This window comes from Anolis sagrei, chromosome Y (genome assembly GCF_037176765.1).
Source record: "Anolis sagrei isolate rAnoSag1 chromosome Y, rAnoSag1.mat, whole genome shotgun sequence".
Lineage (NCBI taxonomy): Eukaryota > Metazoa > Chordata > Lepidosauria > Squamata > Dactyloidae > Anolis > Anolis sagrei.
In genome coordinates, this window is record NC_090035.1 from 8,298,009 (window position 1) to 8,322,599 (window position 24,591).

General features: G+C 43.7%; 1 protein-coding gene across 2 annotated transcripts in view; it reads left to right on the forward strand.

Moving 5' to 3' along the window:
• LOC137095321 (protein tweety homolog 3-like) overlaps window positions 1-24,148 on the forward strand; it is a 178,693-nt gene extending 154,545 nt beyond the window's left edge. The window contains exons 14-15 of one of the 2 annotated variants that reach the window (XM_067461817.1): window positions 462-564; window positions 11,946-12,031. In XM_067461817.1, the coding sequence (XP_067317918.1) occupies window positions 462-542 (81 nt within the window). In that variant the 3' untranslated portion in view covers window positions 543-564; window positions 11,946-12,031. Of the gene's footprint in view, window positions 1-461; window positions 565-11,945 lie in introns of both variants that reach the window. The other variant, XM_067461818.1, reaches the window with a different exon arrangement.
• Window positions 24,149-24,591: the final 443 nt, after the last annotated feature.

Here is a 24,591-nt window from a genome sequence, read left to right on the forward strand (position 1 = left end):
GTTGTGTGTGGCTAAATTCTACTGTTCATATGAGCAAGAGGGGAAACTGGAATGCTAACACTCTGTGAAATCAGGTGCTTAGGTGTAAATAGACACAGATATCCATGAATTATGGACAAGGCTTTAATTCTAAGGTTTACTACGTCCAAACAGGTGTCCGATCTGATTTAAGAGATTTTAATCATTCTGTATTCTGCACAGTTTTGTTATGGAAACCAAGGCAAAAGCTCTCCTGGAACAGATATTGTGTCTACTTCATTGTTTGTCTTTTCTTTTCCGGTCCCCTTGATCATTCCTTCCCTCCTTTCCGGTCCTTCCTTGCTCCGAGGTCTTCTCCCATAGGATGGTAGAGCCCTCCCTGTCATTGGCATACGCACCACTGCGTGTCACTTGCTTGCACTGTGTTTTTCATGCACGTTGAGGCTGCACTCTCTTTTTCTCTCTTTCCTGCATCATCACAGTTGTATTTGGCTGCCATGGACAGTAGCAGCCATATGAGCTGGCAGTTTAAGCCCTCGGACAGTGCTCGGACGTACTGGTAGCAGCGCCCGCAAAACCAAACAGGTACTGAAACAAGGTCCTTCTCGCTGGACCCCTCCCACCCACCCGCCCGCCCGCCCCCCGCCATCCCTGCACTTACTCCCTCCGCCGGCCAGTGCCGCAGTCTTCACGTCCCTTCTTCCTGCACTTCCCACTCCCATCCCTTCCCCGCCCAGGGTTTACGCTAGCTTCCCTTGCCCTGGTGCTTAGTCACGGAGCAACATCAGCATCCCTCCCCAGCAATGCTTCCTGTGGTCATCGTGGCAGCAAGGGTCACGCCTCTCCAAAGAGCAGTGGTCTACACTCTTTACAGCAGCCTCGAGTTTAGATGCTGCCAGATGTCTCAAACCAAAGAGACAGCAGTTGAATGCAAACACGTACAAATAATATTTAGCACAGTGGTTCCCAACCTTTTTGTACCAGGGACCTCTTGACCAGGGACCACTCTCCAACATTAGTACCAAAAGGGTTACGAATCAGTTTTTGGTCAACTTTAGATTTGGTTTGGTTATTTGGGGTGCTGATTCAGAAAATTCCATTGGATAGACCACATCAGCTCTAGTTTCTGATACAGAACATATGCCATCCAGTAGTCGCCATCTGCTCACTCACAGAAAACCAAATTTAATGAGTCTCAGCACTACGAGTAAGGTTTCGCAAGACGAGTAGCACCGGTGTAGTTACGGTGAGGCCACGGACCATATTTTAGTTCTTGCAAACCACTGGTGGTCCATGGACCACAGGTTGGGAACCACTGATTTAGCCCTATCTGAATATGCAGGTTCTCTCTCTGCTTGCATATTTCCTGTGTCCCCTTCCCAGGGACTTCAGCGCTCCGTGTGATCCCTGACCCGCACGGGAACCTTCAACCAATCAGATCGAACTTCCCAGTTCGATCTGATTGGCCAGCGGAGGTGGACTTGAAGGAAGACCTCTTCCTTCTGGTCCACCTGCCTAGTCTAAATCTAAGCCCAGCAGCTCCTCCAGCTCAGTTGTCTTCAAAGCATCTCCTTGCCTTTCTTTCAAAATTTCAGTGAGTCTTTTCTGCTTGCAATCCAGAGCATTTAAATGTCAGCCTTTATCTTTTGACATAACCTCTTAGTGTTGCTACGCATATTATCCTGCCACTTACTCTTAGTATTTACAAATAGGGTTTCAAAGGAAGAACAATGTTTATGTTCGAGTTCAAAAAATTTCCTTCAAGAAATTGATAGTAGAGTTTCCCCCCCATGAGCAGTGTAAACTGCACATTCCTTAGTATTTTTCCATTCACCAGAACAGCAAGTACATACAGTTGTTGTTTCCATATTTCTCTGATGCCGAATGGCGTCTATTTCCCAAAATCATCTTCTGCTTAATGCCAAGGGAAAGGGCTATAGGGACAGTGCCGGAGTTGGACATCAGAGCTTCGAAATGACTTTTTCCAGCTGATAAAGGAGAAATGCTGTGCTTTGCTTGCTGAAAGCTCCACATCCAATCCCTGGCATCTCCAGTTATGGCTCGGAAAGGATCCTTTCCGAAGCCCTGGAGTGCGGCTTCTATTCCATGGAGACAGTGCTGTAGATGGGCATGATATAACATGGCTTCGTGAGAAGTGTGCAATGTATCATGTCTGGAAAAGGCCTTCAGGTGAGAATTCAAGGAGCACCAACTGGTAGATGCATCAGGGGTTGGACAAAATGTAGGAAACCATCATGGTGTGTGAGCTCAGTGACTTGGACACGTGTTAAGCCTGAACCCCAATGCTAGATATTGGCACCTATTTTCTTCCCGTGCACTTTTCCAGCTGAAAACCAACCAACCTGCAGCTTTCCCTGTGGGAACAAACTGGAAAAATGCCTCCGCTGGCCGAAAGGGACATTCCTGGTCTTTCTCCAGTTTGGGTTGGCCGCCTAGGATGACCGGCCACGTCCTGCTCCTCGGCCTGTTTGTCTACATCCAACCTGTTGCACTCACGTCACCCCTTCCCGCTTTCTGGGGCTTTTCTGCTGCTGTCCTGTGCTGGCTTCCACTCTCCGGTGTCACTTGCCTTGTCTACATTCTTGTCCATGGCTTGCTCTGCTTTGGCATTTGCTTGTGGGTCTTGGAGATGTTGACAGGAACGTGAGAAAAACAGCCTTGTCCTGGTGCTGTCCGTCCAGAGCATGAGTGGAGACGTATGTCTGTCTGTATGCCATTAATGCATGTTGCTCGCCTTCTCCAAAATGCATTTCTCTCTCTTGTGAGCAGTCTTGCTTTGGCCTTGTTGGGACAACCAAGGCTTGGTGCAGCGTTATTCTCATGGATGTGAACATTGTTGACTGTTGTTGTTTGAATGATCAATATTTACAAAACTTGTATTTCAGGTGATTTGTTTTTTGGGGGGATAAAACTCAGAAATAGTCCAGAATACACTTCCTTACTAGGGGCAGGGACGTAAACAGCAGTTGTAGATTTTACTTTTGAAAATAATTAATGTTCTTGATGGAATTATTTATTATTTATTTGCCATATTGATTAAAGCACTAACATATAAACCATGTAAAAACAATAGAGGCAATAAGAACAATGAAACACAAATCCTCAATGTCTCATTATTAAAATCATTTTCCAGACGCATCGTCCAATCGTTCCATGGATCTAAATTAGCCTGTTACACTGCATCTGCAAATGTTTGCTCAAAAAGCCAGGTTTTAACTCTTTTTTTAAATGTTAGGAGGGAGGAGGCCGATTTATATCCCAAGGGAGGGTGTTCCATAGCCGAGGGGCCACCACTGACAAGGCCCTGTCTTTCGTTCCCGCCAGTTCCCCGACCCAGAACTTGAACTTCCAACCTTTCAATCGGCATGAGGTGGGACCAAGAGCAGGACCTCCCCAGATGATTTTAGAGACCTAGATGGTTCATAGGGAGAGATGCAAGATACTCAATTTAACAAGGTACTCCACTTAGGCAGAAAAAATGAAATGCAAAGATACAGAATGGGGGACGCCTGGCTCGGGAGCAGTACATGTGAAAAAGATCTTAGAGTTTTCATGGACAACAAGTTAATAATGAGCCAATAATGTGATGCGGTGGCAAAAAAAGCCAACAGGATTTTGGCCTGCATCAAAAGGAGTATAGTGTCTAGATCCAGGGAAGTCATGCTCCCCATGCTCTATACTACCTTGGTTAGACCACAACTTGAATCACACTGTGTCCAATTCTGGGCACCACAATTGAAGGGAGATATTGACAAACTGGAAAGTGTCCAGAGAAGGGCGACTAAAATGATCCAGGGTCTGGAGAACATGCCCTATGAGGAGCAGCTTAAGGAGCTGGCCATGTTTATAGCCTGCAGAAGAAAAGACTGAGAGGAGACATGATAGCCTTGTATAAATATGTGAGGGGAAAGTTATAGGGAGGAGGGAACGAGCTTGTTTTCTGTTGCCCTGGAGACTAGGATACGGAGCAATGGCTTCAAACTACAGGAAAAGATATTCCACTTGAACATGAGGAAGAACTTCCTGACTGTAAGAGCTATTCAGCTGTGGAACTCTCTGCCCCAGGGTGTAGTGGAGGCTCCTTCTTTAGAGGCTTTTAAACAGAGGCTGGATGGCCATCTGTCAGGAGTGCTTTGAATGCGATTTTCCTGCTTCTTGCAGTGTTGCATACAAAATAAACAGTTCAACAAACTGACATAATCCTGGTAAGAATTAGAATCATAGAATCAAAGAGTTGGAAGGGACCTCATGGGCCATCCAGGCCAACCCCCTGCCAAGAAGCAGGAATATTGCATTCAAATCACCCCTGACAGATGGCCATCCAGCCCCTGTTTAAAAGCTTCCAAAGAAGGAGCCTCCACCACACTCCGGCGCAGAGAGTTCCACTGCTGAACGGCTCTCACAGTCAGGAAGTTCTTCCTCATTTTTCAGATGGAATCTCCTCACTTGTAGTTTGAAGCCATTGTTCTGCGTCCTAGTCTCCAGGGAAGCAGAAAACAAGCTTGCTCCCTCCTCCCTATGGCTTCCTCTCACCTATTTATACATGGCTATCATATCTCCTCTCAGCCTTCTCTTCTTCAGGCTGAACATGCCCAGCTCCTTAAGCCGCTCCTCATAGGGCTTGTTCTCCAGACCCTTGATCATTTTAGTCGCCCTCCTCTGGACACATTCCAGCTTGTCAATATCTCTCTTGAATTGCGGTGCCCAGAAGTGGACACAATATTCCAGGTGTGGTCTAACCAAAGTGGAATAGTGCATGGGTAGCATTACTTCCCTAGATCTAGACACTATGCTCCTATTGATGCAGGCCAAAATCCCATTGGCTTTTTTTGCCGCCACATCACATTCCTGGCTCATGTTTAACTTGTTGTCCACGAGGACTCCAAGATCTTTTTCACACGTCCTGCTCTCGAGCCAGGCATTGTCCCCCATTTTGTATCTTTGCATTTCGTTTTTCCTGCCAAAGTGGAGTATCTTACAGAAAGCAAAGAGCATGGCTTCTTCATCTTCCTTCAAATGAACAGCGCAAATGGTTGAACAAAATGCTGAAAGCATAAGCTCCTCTGAGCAAAAGCTGAACTGTATTCCAAAACACATACAGTTATACCCCACCGGGTGGAGTCCACGGTGACGCAGCGGGTTAAACCCCTGTGCCGGCAGGACTGAAGACTGACAGGTCGCAGGTTCGAATCCGGGGAGAGGCGGATGAGCTCCCTCTATCAGCTCCAGCTCCTCATGCAGGAACATGAGAGAAGCCTCCCACAAGGATGATAAAAATATCAAAATCATCCAGGCGTCCCCTGGGCAACGTCCTTGCAGACGGCCAATTCTCTCACACCAGGAGACACTCCTGACATGACAAAAAAAAAAACACAACCCCACCGGGTGTGGCTCAAACTTACTAGCTGACCTAGATTAGCAGCTGCACATAATAATTAACAGTATAAAGTTTTCTTTAACACACACACTTGGTGTTGATCCTTTTACAACTTACTGTAACATGACTCCATGGAGTGACTTTTTGACTTCCTGTCGAGGCAGTACCTATTGATCAATATTGACCTATTGATCTACTCACATTTGCATGTTTTCAAACTGCTAGGTTGGCAGGAGCTAGGGCTAACAGCAGGAGCACACTCCGTCCCACGGATTTGAACTGCCAACCTTGAGGTCAGCAGTTCATCAGCATAAGGGTTTAACCCATTGCACCACTGCGGCTCCGCATGTCTAGGAGTTTGTGGTCTTGAGGGCTTGCAGGTTGCTTGACGTTTTATGCAGGATGAGAGATAGTGGTAAAAAAATGGAAATAATGGCAATGCTTAACTTTATTCTAGTGGAAGTTGTGACTGCAAAGGCTTTGTTAAGCTGGCTTTGAGGGTTAGTTAGCAGAATTTCTGAAACAAGGCTGTTAACACGTTGTGGTGTGAGCTCTCTAAAGTAAAAGACAATAACAGAGTTGAATGGAGATAAGGCTTGAGTCACATGCCTTTTACTCCAAGTATATGTGTGTGTGTGTGTGTGTGTAGTGTATATATATGAATACAACTTGGCTTAAGTTTGTTGGTTTTTTTAATGTGAAAGATTAATATTTTGGCATCAAAGTCCACTTGTTGGAAGAGATAAATATTTATCATAGATCATAACGACCCTGTGTAGTTTATACCCTGTTTCCCCCAAAATAAGAAATTCTCTGAAAATAAGACCTAGCAGGGTTTTTGCTGAATTGCTAAATATAAGACCTCCCCCAAAAGTAAGACCTAGCAAAGTTTATATACTACTGTACAGGATATAATAAATGTTCATATTTTTCTGTTCAACAATAAATGTGAATCCTTCTTCATGGAAAAATAAGACATCGCCTGAAAATAAGACCTAGTAGGGTTTTTGCTGAATTGCTAAATATAAGGCCTCCCCCAAAAGTAAGACCTAGCAAAGTTTATATACTACTGTATAGTATATAATAAATGTTCATTTTTCTATTCAACAATAAATGAGAATTCTTCTTCATGGAAAAATAAGACATCCCCTGAAAATAAGACCCAGTAGGGTTTTTGCTGAATTGTTAAATATAAGGCCTCCCCCAAAAGTAAGACCTAGCAAAGTTTATATACTACTGTACAGGATGTAATCAGTGTTCATATTTATTTTCAATAATAAATGTGAATTCTTCATCATGGAAAAATAAGACATTGCCTGAAAATAAGACCTAGTGCATCTTTGGAAGCAAAAATTAATATAAGACACTGTCTTATTTTCGGGGAAACAGGGTAACACGCTATTAAAGCTACCATCTTATATTTCCCAGGCATATTTCAGAGGAGTCCCAGAATACTCTGCTTAGTATTACTATGAGTAATTCACACAAGAGGGCGATATTTAATATTCTTTGGAAATTGAGATATTTTTTTTGGTTTCTTTTCTTAGTGATGCCAAGTTTTCATTTGCCTAAACGCAATCTTACATTACATTATTTATTTTATTTTATTTGGTTTCCGATGAGCAGCTACTATATTTGAATGACATTTTTGCTGGTCTTCTATAGGGCTGAAAATTTGTAGTTTTTCGTTTTGAATTTGTTATTATGGTTTTAAATTGAATTTTGGAAATACCAGCAACATTTAATTCTATGTTAATGTTTGTATACTTGTAGATTTTCAACTGTTCTGAAAGGCTTTTAATGTACGCTGCTTTGAGTCCCCTTGTTGGAGAGAAAAATGGGGCATTATTATTATTATTATTATTATTATTATTATTATTGAAATACCAGCAACATTTAATCCTGTGTTAATGTATGTATACTTGTAGATTTTCAACTGTTCTTAAATACTTTTACTGTAAGCTGCTTTGAGTCCCCTTGTTGGAGAGAAAAGTAGGGTATTATTATTATTATTATTATTGATGATGATGATGATGATGTATTTCTGAGAAGGCATGCATGGTAATGCATTGATGCACCTTTCCCACTCAGAATGAACGAAAGGCCCGACCTTCTGCATCTTTATGTGGTTTTTCTGTCAATTGTGATAGCTTTACATAAGTAATGTCTTCCACTTTTAGTATACCTAACAATAATTTTGCTTTCTGTCTTGGTCGTTTTGTCAGAACTCTTGCAAGAATTTCAATAATAATAATAATAATAATAATAATAATAATAATAATTCAGGCACAAGCCAGTCAAGGTGGTCCCAGTGGTGGTTGGCACACTAGGTGCAGTGCCTAAGGACCTTGGCGTGCACTTAAACACAATCGGCACTGACAAAATTACCATACGTCAGCTGCAGAAGGTCACCTTACTGGGATCTGCACGCATTATTCGCCGATACATCACACAGTCCTAGACACTTGGGAAGGGTCCAATGTGTGATCTGCTGTGGACTCATCTTGTTGTGTTTCAAATAATAATAATAATAATGATAATAATAATAATCTTTATTTATATTCTGCTCTTTCTCCCCGAGGGGACTCAGGGCAGATTACAGAACACATATACAACAAACATTCAATGCCATTATACAATTAACAAGGACAGAAGATACATAAACAGAGGTAAAGGCTTTCCCCATCTTTTCAATTTCCGGCATCTGGAGGCTGTTTTGGACTTCGGCCACACGGGAGTGTTGTTGCTCCATCTTCCATGCTGAAGAGCTTTGTCATACTTAGACATCCTCCCAATCGAATCACCATTATGTCCTTATGGGTGCCTTTTATTACTTCCCTTATGGACACCTTTTATTACTAAAGTGGTACCTATTTATCTACTCACATTTCTGTTTTCGATCTGCTAGGTAGGCAGGGAGCTGGGGCTGATGGTGTATGCTCACCCTGACCCAAGCTTGAACTTCCAAACTTTCGATCAGTAGGATTTTCTTCAGCTTCGTGGTTTAACCCACTGTGCTAAGCCCAGCTGCTAGTATATTACAAGTCTTCACTGCTCCCCTCTCAAATTATCTTTCAGTTATGTAGGACTTCTTGTTTCATATTAAATGCCTGAAATGAATAAACCCATAAGCACCATTTCACAAAAGTAAACATATTTGTGTGTATTGTTGAAGGCTTTCATGGCTGGTATCACAGGGTTGTTGTTGGTTTTTCAGGCTATATGACCATGTTCTAGAGGCATTCTCTCCTGACGTTTTGCCTGCATCTATGGCAAGCATCCTCAGAGGTAGTGAGGTGACCTCACAACTTCTGAGGATGCTTGCCATAGATACAGGCAAAATGTCAGGAGATAATGCTTCTAGAACATGGCCATATAGCCCGAAGCATCCTCACAACCTCTGAAGATGCTTGCCATAGATGCAGGCAAAACGTCAGGAGAGAATGCTTCTAGAACATGGCCATATAGCCCGAAGCATCCTCACAGCCTCTGAGGATGCTTGCCATAGATGCAGGCAAAACGTCAGAAGAGAATGCTTCTAGAACATGGCCATATAGACCGAAGCATCCTCACAACCTCTGAGGATGCTTGCCATAGATACAGGCAAAATGTCAGGAGAGAATGCTTCTAGAACATGGCCATATAGCCCGAAGCATCCTCACAACCTCTGAAGATGCTTGCCATAGATACAGGCAAAACGTCAGGAGAGAATGCTTCTAGAACATGGCCATATAGCCCAAAGCATCCTCACAATCTCTGAGGATGCTTGCCATAGATGCAGGCAAAATGTCAGGAGAGAATGCTTCTAGAACATGGCCATATAGCCCGAAGCATCCTCACAATCTCTGAGGATGCTTGCCATAGATGCAGGCAAAATGTCAGGAGAGAATGCTTCTAGAACATGGCCATATAGCCCAAAGCATCCTCACAATCTCTGAGGATGCTTGCCATAGATGCAGGCAAAATGTCAGGAGAGAATGCTTCTAGAACATGGCCATATAGCCCAAAGCATCCTCACAATCTCTGAGGATGCTTGCCATAGATGCAGGCAAAATGTCAGGAGAGAATGCTTCTAGAACATGGCCATATAGCCCGAAGCATCCTCACAACCTCTGAGGATGCTTGCCATAGATGCAGGCAAAACGTCAGGAGAGAATGCTTCTAGAACATGGCCATATAGCCCGAAGCATCCTCACAACCTCTGAGGATGCTTGCCATAGATGCAGGCAAAACATCAGGAGAGAATGCTTCTAGAACATGGCCATATAGCCCAAAAAACCTACAACAACCCATATTTTTTGTGTATTAGATGGCAATGCAATGATGTTTTCCCTGTAGCTCCTCCTTCTTACCTTTCAGCCTTGTGTCCCAACAGGGAAGGTGGGTTTCAGTGAATCTTTCCTATACAACCCACATTTTGCAACACATTCTATATGTCTGTATTCTGCTGATAACGTTAATGTTATTTCCCACTCAACTCTTCCTTTGCGCGATTGAAAGAGGAAATCTGATGAGGAGGAACTCTCCACTTGTAAGTTGGGTTTGCCAGTGATCCTTTTCTTCTCACTACTTAAGCAAGAGAACACTTGGACGGAGTACTATGGATTTGTATTTTTTACTTTGTGTGTTGTATATGCTCTGTCTATACTACAGACTTGTTTAAGGCTCATTCCAGTTCAACCACCTGAGCTTTTCCCTGCCTCAAATCCTAACAATTATAACACTATGTAACAACATTTGAAAAATGTTCTGTTCCTGGTTTGAAAATGTTATTTCCAGTTTAATTGTGAGAGCAGTTGTTCTACTGCAGAAACTTCATTTTTGTGGCTGCCACAAACTAGGATGAATTGGTTGAGACTCTCTTATGAGATGTTCATTAGGCTTGTGCACGGATTCAGATCGGTCAGTTCTCTTCGGCCAAATTGACTTGTTTGGTTGGGCCAGCTGTCCATAATGGCCACAAATGGAGTTTAGGAGGGAGGCAGCCACTAGAAGGAAAATCTCGAGGGGGAAAAAGACACCACTCCAGGCGGGGCAAAGAGGGGGCTTTTTAAAGGAAGCCCTGGGTAGGATAGCTCCAGTCTGATTGCTCTTCCTTCCCTGGAAAATGGGAAGCCTCCTTAAAATACCAAGCTGTGTGCTGCAGGAAGAGAGAGCACACCCACCTGCAGCGCCTGTCTCCTCTGGAGTAGAAATGGGGATCTACTGGTATTGGGCCAGCAGAAACAGATTGTGGTTCAGCCGAAATGCACAAGCCTAATATTCAGTGAAAAACTGTAGCAAAATATGCTTTTGGGGAAAAAATCATGTCAGAAGTGGTTTGGGAAACTGCAAGTCACTTCTGGTGTGAGAGAATTTACTGTCTGCAGAGATGTTGCCCAGAGGACACCCAGATGTGTTACCATCCTGTGGGAGGCTTTTCTCGTGTGATTGCATGGGAAGCTGGGCTGACAGACGGGGTTCAGAAGTGGCTTGGGAAACTGCAAGTCGTTTCTAGTGTGAGAGAATTGACTGTCTGCAGAGATGTTGCCCAGACGACACCCGGATGTGTAACCATCCTGTGGGAGGCTTTTCTCATGTGACTGCATGGGAAGCTGGGCTGACAGACGGGGTTCAGAAGTGGCTTGGGAAACTGCAAGTCGCTTCCGGTGTGAGAAAATTGACTGTCTGCAGAGACGTTGCCCAGACGACACCCGGATGTGTAACCATCCTGTGGGAGGCTTTTCTCATGTGACTGCATGGGAAGCTGGACTGACAGGCAGGAGCTAACCCCATCTCATGGATTCGAACCGCCGACCTTCAGGTCAGCAGTTCAGCCGGCACAAGGGTTTAACCCATTTTACCACCGCTGCTCCTAGTGAAATATGTTATGGCAGGATATACCACAAAAACAAAGTTATTCCATTTTAACACATTTTCCCCAGGGAGGCTTTTCTCATGTGACTGCATGGGAAGCTGGACTGACAGACAGGAGCTCACCCCATCTCATGGATTCGAACCACCGACCTTCAGGTCAGCAGTTCAGCCGGCACAAGGGTTTAACCCATTTTACCACTGCTGCTCCTAGCAAAATATGTTATGATGTCCCACAAAAACAAGTTATTGCATTTTAACACACTTTCCCCATGTTTTTCATGATAGAATCGATTAAGGAATTGACATTTATAATCCAGGAACAAAAAAATGTGTTACATAGTGTGATAGTATTACATAGTGTTACATTGTGGTTAAATGAGAAGACCAAGGATCCCATATTAGGGAATCCTAGGTGCCTCCTGTTCCTCCCCAAGAAGAATGAAATGACAAACTGGTTTGAATGGGAGTACTGCAGTTATCGAATCTCCTGCCGTTCTCCAACCTGGGAACCTTCTTTGTTGTTGATTCTGTAAACCTTGAGATGAAGTTTGCGAAATGATTGTCAACCAGCCTGCAAGTAACTGCACATCTTGAGAGCAAGGGATTATGTGATGGAGTTTCCCCTGTTTTACCTTCTTCTCATTATGAATGCCAAACTGATGTTGTTCTTTCTCTTTGTGTTTTGTCTCCTTCTCCCTGTCTCCTTCTCCAGTACACCTCCAGCATGAGAGCCAAATACCTCGCCACCAACCAGCCTCGGCCGGACACTGGCAGTGTGCATTAAAGACTCTGAACGTGTTTTAAGTCAATCAAAACAAAAACAAAACAAACGGAAGAAAACGTGCCAACTGCTGCCGCCCGCCCTCCGCTGCCCTCGCAGACCAGCCCTGCTTCCCCTGCCTCCCTCGCCCTGGATCCGACTCAATCGCTTTTCCTGCTTCTCCTGCCTTGGCCTGGGACATGTCTCTTTGGGACCATCTTTGATGGAAGAGTATTCCAGATCCAGTCAATGCTTACTTGCACCTGTTTGTGTGTGTGGGGAGAGAGAGAGAGAGAGAAATGAATGCACATGCATGCACACACACGCAGGAAATCGACCCATCCGCCTGCTTTGCTCTGTGGTGTTTTGGAATCCATGCTTGAGGACAACTTTTCAGGAAATTGCAAGCTGTTTCTCATCTCCTCCCATTGGGGGGGTCTCTTTCCAATCCGAAAATGACCTGTCTCAATTGTGCGAAAGTGTTTGTGGATGTGACAACATGACCTGAGGAAGCCTCCTTCAATGCGCACACCGTCATAAAGTTCCCATGCGCCCAACCCTTTCTGCAGCTGCTCTTGAGAAGCCCGTTTCCCAGCATCAAGCGAAATCTAGGAAGCCATTTGATCCTTCCATTTGAGGATGAGAAGGTCTGCTGATCCAATCATCCTCCTTTGTGTGTATCGGATGCCCCCCCCCCCCCGATACAACTTTATGTCTCTCTTTTTGTACCTGGGACGAATGAGTGGGCTTCCTGTACCAGATCCTCTATACATGTGTGTGTGTGTGTACAAACCGACAACACACACAACCACTGGTTGCACTATACCTGCCCTTTGGACTATACCTTCTAAGCTATCAGCAAGACATCCTGGAAACTGGATTCAGCAATTTCTTCTGGTGCCAAAATATTTTAGAGTTGCAAAGAAAAAGAAAGAGAAAAGCTTTGTAGGGTGTAGAGGAAGCGTCCAGCCTCAGCTGTTATCTGCCTTTGCTTGAATTCAACCCATATCAAGACCAAACAAGGTTGCCATCAGAAATGGGACTTTTTGCATATGTGCTGTCGAAGGCTTTCATGGCCGGAATCGCTGAGTTGCTGTGAGTTTTCCGGGCTGTATGGCCATGTTCCAGAAGCATTCTCTAGTTTTACTTCCTGTAGACTTCCTGCCATTGCTTCTTCCAATTTTGCAAGGACATATGGCTAGTACGATGTTGGAAATATTACATTTAGGCATAATTTGGAGCTCCTTAGGGAATCTTTTAAGGTTTCTGTTGATCCTGTCTCCCAGGACCAGAAAGCAGAACAAAGATATAATACTGTGATGCCAGCAGGGAATGCTCCCTTCCTTGGGCTCATCAGACCGCCAGGCTAAATTCCCAACCTTCGTTGCACAAACCACATGCAACCCAATCCCAGTTGCCTCTTAATGAGCTGTCTATGGACAGCAAAGACCAATGGCAACAAAGTGGAGATGAGGATCAATGTGTGCCTGCACCAGCCCCCCAACTGCCTTGAAGGTGCTTTATTTAGTAGGAGTCATTGTGATATAGGTGGGAAGGAAGGACCACAACACCACACAAGGGAACATTTCACTTCCATTGTTTTGGGTTCCCTGTGCAACCTGATTCTGCAGTAAGTAGCTAGGAAAACGCAGACTAAAAGCTTTCCAATGTCAACTAAGGTAGAACATCTCCTATCTGGTGTCCAATATCTGTCTTTATTGACAGAACTAGGCAGATCTTGTTTCACAGTTTCACCTCCGACGGTGCAGCCAGCATTTTCCTCTTTGCTCCAGATGGTATTGCAGAACTCCTCCAAACTCACAAACCTTTAGCTTTTTGCTGCTGAGGTTCTTTTTCAACACAATTGTGCACATTCAAGGGGAAGGTTTACCATTTCTGAAAAATTTGCTTCCTCCGGTTTGGTGCAGACAGAGTTGACTTCACAGGCTACAGTTTATGGAGAGAATAGTAGAAATGTAAACAGCCATGAGATTTTTGGGAAAGTAGAATCGCAGCTTACGTTGACGCTGTTGCAACACTCTCAAAAGGGTGGTTGCTCAGGTTTCCATACATATAGACAACATAGTAGTCTCTTTAAATGTATCCTTCTATCTAGATCAGTGGTTCCTAACCTTTGGACCTTCAGTTGTTTTGGACTTCAGCTCCCACAGTTCCTAACATCTGGTAAGCTGGCTGGGATTTCTGGGCGTTGAAGTTCAAAGAAGGCCCAAAAGTTGGGAACCACTGATCTAAACTGAGTTAATATTGGCTGGGATTCCTGGGAGTTGAAGTCCAAAGAAGGCCCAAAAGTTGGGAACCACTGATCTAAACTGAGGTCATATTGGCACCTGCTACTATTAAGAGAAAGGACAGAAAAGGTGAAGTTGGATAAGGCGGAAAGGTGTGCGCACAACCAATTGAGGGAGAGCTCCTTTCCATCGTGCTCCCCAAATGGCCCAATGCCCCCTTTTTTAGGGCTGCGTCCCACATTTCCAAGCAACTGAACCAGGATTCTCCTTTAGTTCACAATCCCCAGGGGCTATAGTTAGTCCTGAGTATGAACAGTGATCCGTATGCTAACCTTGCCTTGAAAACTTTCATTTATTTGCTTGTCACTGTTTGAGGTATGTGCTTAAAAAGTTAAGATTAGCTAGACACTTCAGCCACTCGAAAGACCAGCAAATTATCCTTGGGAATCAAACTTGAAGATCTTGGAAGGATAAGTGTTTGTTTTTAAAGGCAAGGGAGCAAGGTCTTTCCTCTTACTACTGCAACAGAGAGGAGTAATGCATCGTGTGTACCAGTCAATGCTGATTTTAAAAGAGAGGATAAAATCCTTACCGTACAGAAACCACTATAGAAATTACCTTCCTTCCAGAAGCAGTTACCACTTAACACTGTGAAGAGGAAACTCCAACTGAGTACCTGTTGGTGGATCATGAACTGGAATCGCTATTCGGTGTCTTTAAATGGATTTCAAGGAGGGGATCATGTAGTAAAATCAAGATCTTTGTATACTCTATTGTGGATTGTGTCTGGGGACTTTAGATTTGAAATGACTGAAGAGCGATAGAGCCACGGTTCCCAACCATCTTGTTGCAAATAATGCAGGACCTCTGTATCAATCAATGCAGGCTTGATTTTTAATTAAATAATCAAAAAAAATTCCTTGAGTGACACAAAGAGCACAACGAATCTGCATTGGAAACAACGACATGTGTGGTCCCTCGTTATGGTTTGAGGAGAAGAGCAAACAGCCACGGCAACTTGGTGCGCCTCTTGGCCGAGTCCAAAGTATCTCTGGTTGCGTCATGTTTGTGGAAGGGGGGTCATGCACATCTTTTGACATGGAAGAGGAGTCTCACGCATCCTTTGAACCCAGGACCAGCTTGAAACCGTTGATTGACAGGGCTTTGTCTTTCCGCCAGCTCTGTTGCCAATCAGGGCTCTTAAAAGTATTGTTGGTGTCGCCAACGAAACCGGCAAAAGACTCCCATTATTTTCTCCTTTCAGATTTGTATAAGTTTTTCATGTGATGAGAATCCTAATGCCATATCGCTTGGAATGTGTCCCAACTAACTTCCTCAGCTACTCTCAGATCATTTCAAAACCTTCGCCGTGATTTCAACATGCTACGAAGTTCCTTTGCAAAAAGAAACCTGGAGAAACGAGCGACTGATGTTGAGTATCGTCTGGATCCAAATCCGGATGCGACGACGATACGTTGGAACGGGAAACCGGAGTGTTACGTAGATACTCTTTCCTTTGAGCACATATGTGGCCATTTGCTTGTCTGGTTGATTTAGTTGATTTATTTGTTCCCCTCCCTGTAACATCATCACAGCACTTTTAAAAAAAAAAATCAAAGGAAAAAAAAGCAAATGTGAACCAAGAACCTTCCTTGTCAAGCACACAAACATCTCCACAATGTGAAATGTATATAGCATGTTGGATTCTTGGGAGTCCAGTGTTCAAGACTACATTGTAATTGTTTCAAGAAGAAGAAGAAAAAAAGAAAAGAAAATTGAGTCAAAAGACTTGGCTGTGAATTTATTTTTATGTGTGTGCCGTCTTGGAAATAAGTGTAGTGTTTGTATCCTGTGTGTAATAATTAGCTGACTCCACATTGAGTTCAATTCTGCTTCTTCTTGGTTTTCTTTTTTGTAAAGGGTTCAGGGTAAGAACTTGTCATTCATTCATGTATCAAAACCTGAGGAACTAGACTAGGTATGGGCAAACTTCGGCCCTCTCTCCAGGTATTTTGGACTTCAGCTCCCACAATTCCTAACAGCCTTAGGCCCTTTTCTTTCCCCCGTCAGCCTGAGGCTGTTAGGAATTGTGGGAGTGTCATGTTCTTTTATTGCAATTTTTAGTGTGAGAGGTAGGTAAATGTTTTCCCCTGACATTAAGTCCAGTCGTGTCCGACTCTAGGGGTTGGTGCTCATCTCCATTTCTAAGTCTAAGAGCCGGAATTGTCCATAGACACCTCCAAGGTCATGTGGCCGGCATGACTAGCAGTACCTATTGATCTGCTCACATTTGCGTGTTTTCGAACTGCTAGGTTGGCTGAAGCTGGGGCTAACAGCAGAAGCTCACACTGCTCCCTCAATTTGAACCTGTGACCTTTTGGTAAGGAAGTTCAGCAGTGGTTTAACCCATTGCATCACCGCAGGCTCCTTAGTGTGAGAAGGTATATCAAAACTTTTATAGAAGTGCGAGAGGGTATATCAAAACCTTTACAGAACTTTTACACAAAAGGCCAGGCTTTAGCACAGCTGATAAATCACCAGCAATGATAAGATCCACCAACCGAAAGGTTGCCAGTTCGAAGCCCCAGGTTGGCATGAGCTGCTGACTGTCAGCCCAGCTTACTGTTGACCTAACCAGTTCAAAAACAGCTTGAGATGTAATTAGAGAAAATCAGTACCTCTAAAACAAGTGGGGAAGGTATTTTATGACACCATAAAGAAAAAAGATCAGAAAATGCCCGGCAATCAAAAGGAAAGAGGAAGTCCTGATGGCTCTTCGTCATAGAGGATGGAGCAACAGCACCCCCCTGTGGCTGGATTTGAGCACAACCTTCCAAGGCGCCAAAAAGCTGGCCGTCAACACAACATACCTCCTTTTAGTTCTGTCTGTTTCTATTGTCTATCCAAAACAACATTGAATGTCGAGCATATGTACCGTTTTCTGCTCTGAGTCCCCTTGGTGAGATAGAGCGGAATATAAATAAATAAATAAATAATTATTATTATTAAACAAAGAATGGCACTGGACATACAGACATACAGATTCTGTGCAACTACATTGGATTCACATCCTATAATTACATTGGCAAACAAACAAAGGAGAATTACATTTTTACTCAGTATTTACACACATTCATCCATCCTTGTGCATCCAAATATTACCATATCTTTTTCTCCCTCCTTGGAGAAGCACCTGTTTAGGCTAAGCCCTGCTTTTCTTGCAGTCTGCCAACACATATTTCCAAAACTTCAGTAACGCCAGAACTCCAAAAAACATCCTTTCCCTAAGAGCAATGCCAAGGATCAGACCCCCGTTTTCCATCCAGCAGACTCTGACTCCCTGCAACGTAAAACAACTCCAAACCGCATTCCTTCCTCTTCCCTTGAGAACAGGAGTAAGTGTCCAGAATCCTGCTTTCCCATAGCAGATCTGACATTCTCCTAATACACCATCTGTCCTTCCCATGGAGCAGAGAGTACCAGCGGCTCTGTCACAATTGAGAATTATTAGATCGAGTCTTTTATTCTGATGTAGTCCCAAAGTTGTAAATTAATGATAGACGTCTTCTATCCTGGAACATGTTGATTCCAGCTCAGTTTCCTGTCCAGGTGTTGACTCTTCATGATTGGTGTGAGCTTTGTGTTGACTTCCTTCTTAATCTTGTAAACATTAGAATCATAGAATCAAAGAGTTGGAAGAGACCTCATGGGCCATCCAGTCCAACCCCTTGCCAAGAAGCAGGAATATTGCATTTAAATCATCCCTGGCAGATGGCCATCCAGCCTCTGTTTCAAAGCTTCCAAAGAAGGAGCCTCCACCACACTCCGGGGCAGAGAGTTCCACTGCTGAACGGCTCTCACAGTCAGGAAGTTCTTCCTCATGTTGAGATGGAATCTCCTCTCTTGTAGTTTGAAGCTGTTGTTCCGCGTCCTAGTCTCCAGGGAAGCAGAAAACAAGCTTGCTCCCTCCTCCCTGTGGCTTCCTCTCACATATTTATACATGGCTATCATATCTCCTCTCAGCCTTCTCTTCTTCAGGCTAAACATGCCCAGCTCCTTAAGCTGCTCCTCATAGGGTTTGTTTTCCAGACCCTTGATCATTTTAGTCGCTCTCCTCTGGACACATTCCATCTTGTCAATATCTCTCTTGAATTGTGGTGCCCAGAATTGGACACAATATTCCAGGTGTGGTCTAACCAAAGCGGAATAGAGCATGGGGAGCATGACTTCCCTAGATCTAGACACTATGCTCCTATTGATGCAGGCCAAAATCCCATTGGCTTTTTTTGCCGCCACATCACATTGTTGGCTCATGTTTAACTTGTTGTCCACGAGGACTCCAAGATCTTTTTCACACGTACTGCTCTCGAGCCAGGCATCGTCCCCCATTCTGTATCTTTGCATTTCGTTTTTCCTGCCAAAGTGGAGTATCTTGCATCTGTCTTGCATTTCTCTTATCACTGTCGCAGTTCTTACCACAGTTTACTTTTTTCAGTTCCCATTAGCAACTTTTAATTACAATCCTAGCAAGCAGGTAGTTAGTCATTGCAGGCCTGAATATTTTAGAATTGTGTCTCCAAAATTATTGTTTCATTCAGCTCATTCATACCCACACATATCAAACCCACAGTTATCAAAACTCCATATTACATTTCTTGTGACAGGAATTGGAAGTCCAAAACACCCAGAGGGCCAACGTTTGCCCATGCCTGAACTAGAATCTCCTCCACTGTCCCCTCACCCATTCCTTAAAGGAAAAATTAATTTAGTGCCTCAGATATGGCCAGTTTAGCAACGACAGAAGACGTCCAGTTGGATAGTTCTGACTTTTAGTCATACGAAGCACAGGTGTTTTTGTACATGATGGAAATGTATGGTATGGATTTTCAACATATTGTGCCACTGGGAATGTTTGCTTAGCATTAGGAATTTCCTCTCACTTAGATACTTTAGACCAGGCATCCTCAAACTACAGCTCTCCAGCTGTTTGGGCCTCCAACACTCAGAATTACTGACCATTGAACAAGCTGGCTAGGGCTTGTGGTAGTTGGAGGCCAAAATAGCTGGAGGGCCGCAGTTTGAAGATGCCTGCTTTAGACCCACACAGATTGGGAGCTATCTATGAAAAGGAGCAATGTTTGAGGGGATTCAATAAGCCTTATTTTGACTGCGGAGGAGATGCTAGTGGACCACAATCTGTCAGCTTGGACTCCCAAGTAATATGTTTAGTTTCCCCTTGCTGCTGAATACATTGTAGAAAACACATAGTCCTTCTGACTTCTTGCTCCTCTGTTTATGTACATTGAGGAAAATGTGTAAAACGAATCCTGAGTTTTGGGATGATCAGTGTCAGAGTGGTTGACTAGTTCAAGAGAGGATTCAGCAGTTGTAAACTACTATTTTTTTATGTCAGGAGCAGCTTGTGAAACTGCAAGTCACTTCTGGTGCGAGAGAATTGGCCGTCTGCAAGGACGTTGCCCAGGGGACGCCAGGATGATTTGGATGTTTTTATTATCCTTGTGGGAGGCTTCTCTCATGTCCCCATATGAGGAGCTGGAGCTGATAGAGGGAGCTCATCCACACTCTCCCCGGATTTGAACCTGCGACCTGTCGGTCTTTAGTCCTGCCGGTGCAGGGGTTTAACCCACTGCACCACTGGGGGCTCCAAGGAACAACTTGAGAAACTGCAAGTCGCTTCTGATGTGAGAGAATTTGTTGTCTGCAAGGATGTTGCCCAGGGGACACCCAGATGTTTTAGCATCCTGTGGGAGGCTTCTCTCATGTCCCTGCATAGGAAGCTGGAGCTGACAGATGGGAGCTCACCCCACTACCCGGATTCGAACTGCCAACCTTTTGGTCAGTCCTGCCAGCAAAACGGTTTAACCCAGGGGTCCTCAAACGTTTTAAACAGAGGGCCGGGTCATAGTCCCTAAAACTGTTGGAGAGCCGGATTATAATTTGAAAAAAAAACATGAATAAATTCCTATGCACACTGCTCATATCTTTAAAATTATACAATAATTAAAACGAAGAACAGTTTTAACAAATATAAACTTACTAGTATTTCAGTGGGAAATGTGGGCCTGCTTTTGGCTGATGAGATAGGATTGTTGTTGTTGTTGTTGTTGTGTGCTTTCAAGTCATTTCAGACTTAGGTTGACCCTGAGCAAGGGCCAGGTAAATGACCTTGGAGGGCCGTATCCGGCCCCCGGGACTTAGTTTGAGGACCTCTGGTTTAACCCATTGCGCTCAATAAAAGACAGTATGGGAGTGTAGAAAAATAGAAAAATGACTTAAGGAAAAAAGAAAATTTCTCTTAATACTTTTGGGACATTTCCATAACACGGCACAATCAATCAATCAAGACACATGGCTTGTTTCACATGGCTCTGTCTGCATCCGGTCGCAGCTTGCAGATATTGTGGCACAGTTTCCGTAACGTGACGTGTTTATTGCTAGCGAGGTGTCCGTGTAGGCAAGCTTTCATGAACGATGTTCAGCACTTGCACAAAAGACATATTTTGAAGCCACTTCAGTCTAAATTTGATTTATGCTAGGTGTTGTCTTCTCTTTCTTTGCCTCTCTCCTTCCCCTCTCTGCTCATCCGTGTTTCAGGGCATCAATTGTGTCTTATACCTTGACCACCTTCCTTCGAGTTGGGAGGCATCCAGCGAATGAGCCCTTCCTCTTCTGGTGCTAAAACCCCCCTTAAAGCAACGAGTGGGATTTCATTACTCTCCAAAAGACATGTATTTACCCCATATGTTTTTAGAACTTTCAATCTGTAGTTCAGACTTGTTCACCGAGGACAAGATATCCTCTCTCCAAATACTGTTTCTGTTCTTACTGTTGGATCACTTGGTCCTCGAGTAACCTCTACTGCCAACTCTAACGACACCTATTTCCCATTTCTATTACTCTTTGTCTCATCTGTTTCCCCTGTATGTAAACAATGTGTTTTTTCGTCTGAATTTTTTTAAAAGACCTCTTTAGGATGCGTTTTTGAGGAATAGTCCTCTGTGCCACGTAGAGCATGTGGAATTGCTCTTCAAGAGGGAAATCTTGATATAGGAACTTGTAGGCGCCTCTAAGAATAGTTCTTTGGATCCAAGTCTGTGTGTCTAGCTGGCATTGACAGATAGATCAATGCAGCTAAGTATATCTGCACCTCCATACCAATTTTCCCTGAAAATAGGACATACCCTGAAAATAAGACCTAGTAAAGCATTGGTTCTCAACCTGGGGTTCCCAGATGTTTTTGGCCTTCAATTCCCAGAAACCCTAACAGCTGGTAAACTGGCTGGGATTTCTGGGAGTTGTAGGCCAAAAACATCTGGGGACTACAGGTTGAGAACCACTGTAGTAAAGGTTTTGCTGAGTTGCTAAATATAAGGCCTCCCCCGAAAATAAGACCTAGCAAAGTTTTTGTTTGGAAGCTTGTTGTTCCTGGTGGCTGGGAGCTGCATTACTGCCCCTGGATTGCTGTAAGTCTTTTGGACAGTGTGGCAATGTTCCAGAAGCATTCCAGAATGCATCTGGAACATGGCCATACAGTCCGAAAGACTTACAGCAACCCAGTGATTCCAGCCATGAAAGCCTTCGACAATACAAGTGGTCCAGGAACTGCTGTGGGAGATCATTATCGTGTGTGGGAGCCAGGTACTTGACAGCCCTTATTTTTTGTGGCCCTGTGTGGTATATTTATTATATACCGACTGTATAGTATATAATAAATGTTTGGGGTTTTATTCTGTTCCACAATAAATGTGAATTCTTCTTCATGGAAAAATAAGACATCCCCTGAAAATAAGACCTAGCGCATCTTTGGGAGCAAAAATTAGTATAAGACAGTGTCTTATTTTGGGGGGAAATAAGTTTGGTACAGCTTTAACTGCCAAGGGTACATGTTGCAAAATGTTGGGGGGGGGGGGTTATTGAAATAATGAGAATCTTTTCCTTGAGCAAAGCACCAAACTACAGAATCCGCGGTTCCATTAAGGATCAAACTCCTTAGTGTAGATAGACTCCAAAGTTTAGTCCTTTTGATGTTGATGTTGTTGCTGTTGTTGTCGTCGTCGTTGAGTGCCTTCAAGGTGACTCATGAGTTGTGGTGTTTGCTTGGCAAGATTTGGAGGAGATTGGCCACTAGTCTTCGGCGGAGAGAGTTTGCAAGAACGAGCAGGGATTTGCACCCTGGTTTCCTGGAGTCTTTGTGGGACGTCTCTGATCCCCAAACGGTGGCCAACTAGAGGTTTTGGACTTCGGTTCCCAGAATTCCTACCAGCAAAGGTCTCTGAGAGTCGCAGTTCAAAACATCTAAATGACCAAAAATTAGGAGCCGCTGCTAAAGTCGGACACCCAGTGTAGAAAAGGTCTGCCAGTTCCCATAATGTTAGAAGTGTGGATGGTTCTTCAAATGTTTAGCATTGTGCTATGATGATAGGAGTAGGCAATTTGATGGGGCTGTTAGAATCGGAGCTGGAATCTCCTTGATTATTATTATTATTTTTTAATTCTCGACTTGCATATATTTGGTGCAGGGAATCGTGGGAAGCGAGACCCCTTCTCCTCATTCTTCCTCCTTTCTCCTCTGTCAACCAGGCCACTCTTTTCCTCCTCCGTCTGTGTGATTCTTTGCTCTTGACGTTCTGCATCGACAAGTGCAGTGGTGCATGTTTATTTATAATGGGGGGGAAAACAGTACCCCTTTTGTCTTTGGAGCAATTTGGACCAGGCAAACAAACAATATTAAAACTAGTTTGAATATGTCTGCAACTACAAGTCTTGCTCCTTGGCTCTCGACCTAAAGAGGAGTTAATCGACTCTCCGTCGGAATTGTTTTCGGTGCTTAGTGTATCCAACAACACTTTCCTCTTCTCTATGCAATGTTGGTTTCGCTGTTTTGTGTACCCTTTCCCCGAAACACTTCTGGGCTCTGCCTTGAAAGAGCTCTTATTCTGTCACTGGCAATAGTAATATTGCCAATTTGATCTCCATAACCTCTGAATTGGATCTTTTGGTGCTGCGGTTTGCCAGCTTCTTAACCGGATCTCCGTCTTTGGGCAACGTCTAGGGCAGTGGTTCCCAACCTGTGAATCCCCAGGTGTTTCACCTTATGACTGCCAGAAATCCCAACCATTTTACCTACCAAGTTAGGATTTCTGGGAGTTGAAGGCCAAAACATCTGGGGACTCACAGGTTGAGAACCACTGGTCTAGGGAAAGGTGAAATCCACAGGTGATACAACTTCAGCTTGGAAGAGTTCATCTGATGGCTTTGGCCACCTATTTGGGTAAGAAAAGAGACGTAGGAACAGGTCAGTTGGCAACCTCATTGATCGCACTGAAGAACCCAGATCTTGTACTAGCAAGGATCAACCTGGTAATTATTTCCTGTGGATTTCCAGTCTTTACCTCTATTCCCTCCCTTTCGGACACCAATGTGTACCAGCCGTAACTCAACTGGCCTTCTTTTTCCTTTTGTCCGGTTTGGTTTTCTTTCAAACCACAAGGGTTGTGTATCATACCACTATGTATATGTGTGTGTACCTGTGTGTACACATGCGCACACATTGCACACACATATCTAATATATATATAATTTTTAAAGCCTTTGGACACAATCATAAGTTTCTTCCAAGTGTTTGGCACTGACCCCAAACGTTTTGAAATTTTGTGGGGGTTTTAAACTGAGGAGTGAGCCCATCGCTTTTGGTTTTGTTTTTGTTTTGTATCCTTTTACTTTCGGTTTTATTCAATTGTACTGTAGCTATTTTTTTACTGGTTCGTGGAGGTTTTTATTTTCTGTTCTGCAGATATTAAATGAAAACATTCTCAATGTAATTTTTTTTTTGTTTCTATTCAGCTTGGGTTGTAATGTTTTAAAATAAACAACTTTGAAAAAGCATCACATTGGACTCGTGGGCTGTTGTTTCTTTAACTTGTGGAATGTGTGTGTATGTATCTGTACATGAGTCTATTGTTGTCATTATTACTTCTGTGTATTGTCGAAGGCTTTCATGGCCGGAATCATTGGGTTGTTGTAGGTTTTTTCAGGCTATATGGTCATGGTCTAGAGGCATTCTCTCCTGACGTTTCGCCTGTATCTATGTCATAGATGCAGGCGAAACGTCAGGAGAGAATGCCTCTAGACCATGGCCATATAGCCCGAAAAAACCTACAACAACCCGTTATCACTTCTGTTTATGTTTTTATGCTGCTTATTACTGTTTTGGATTCTGCTTATACTTTCATAAGAACTCAGGACATCTAACAACTACATGGAAACAGAGAATCACAATTGTATCTCTTTATGTATGAGAGTAAGTACAAGATGTCACATTAAAGCTC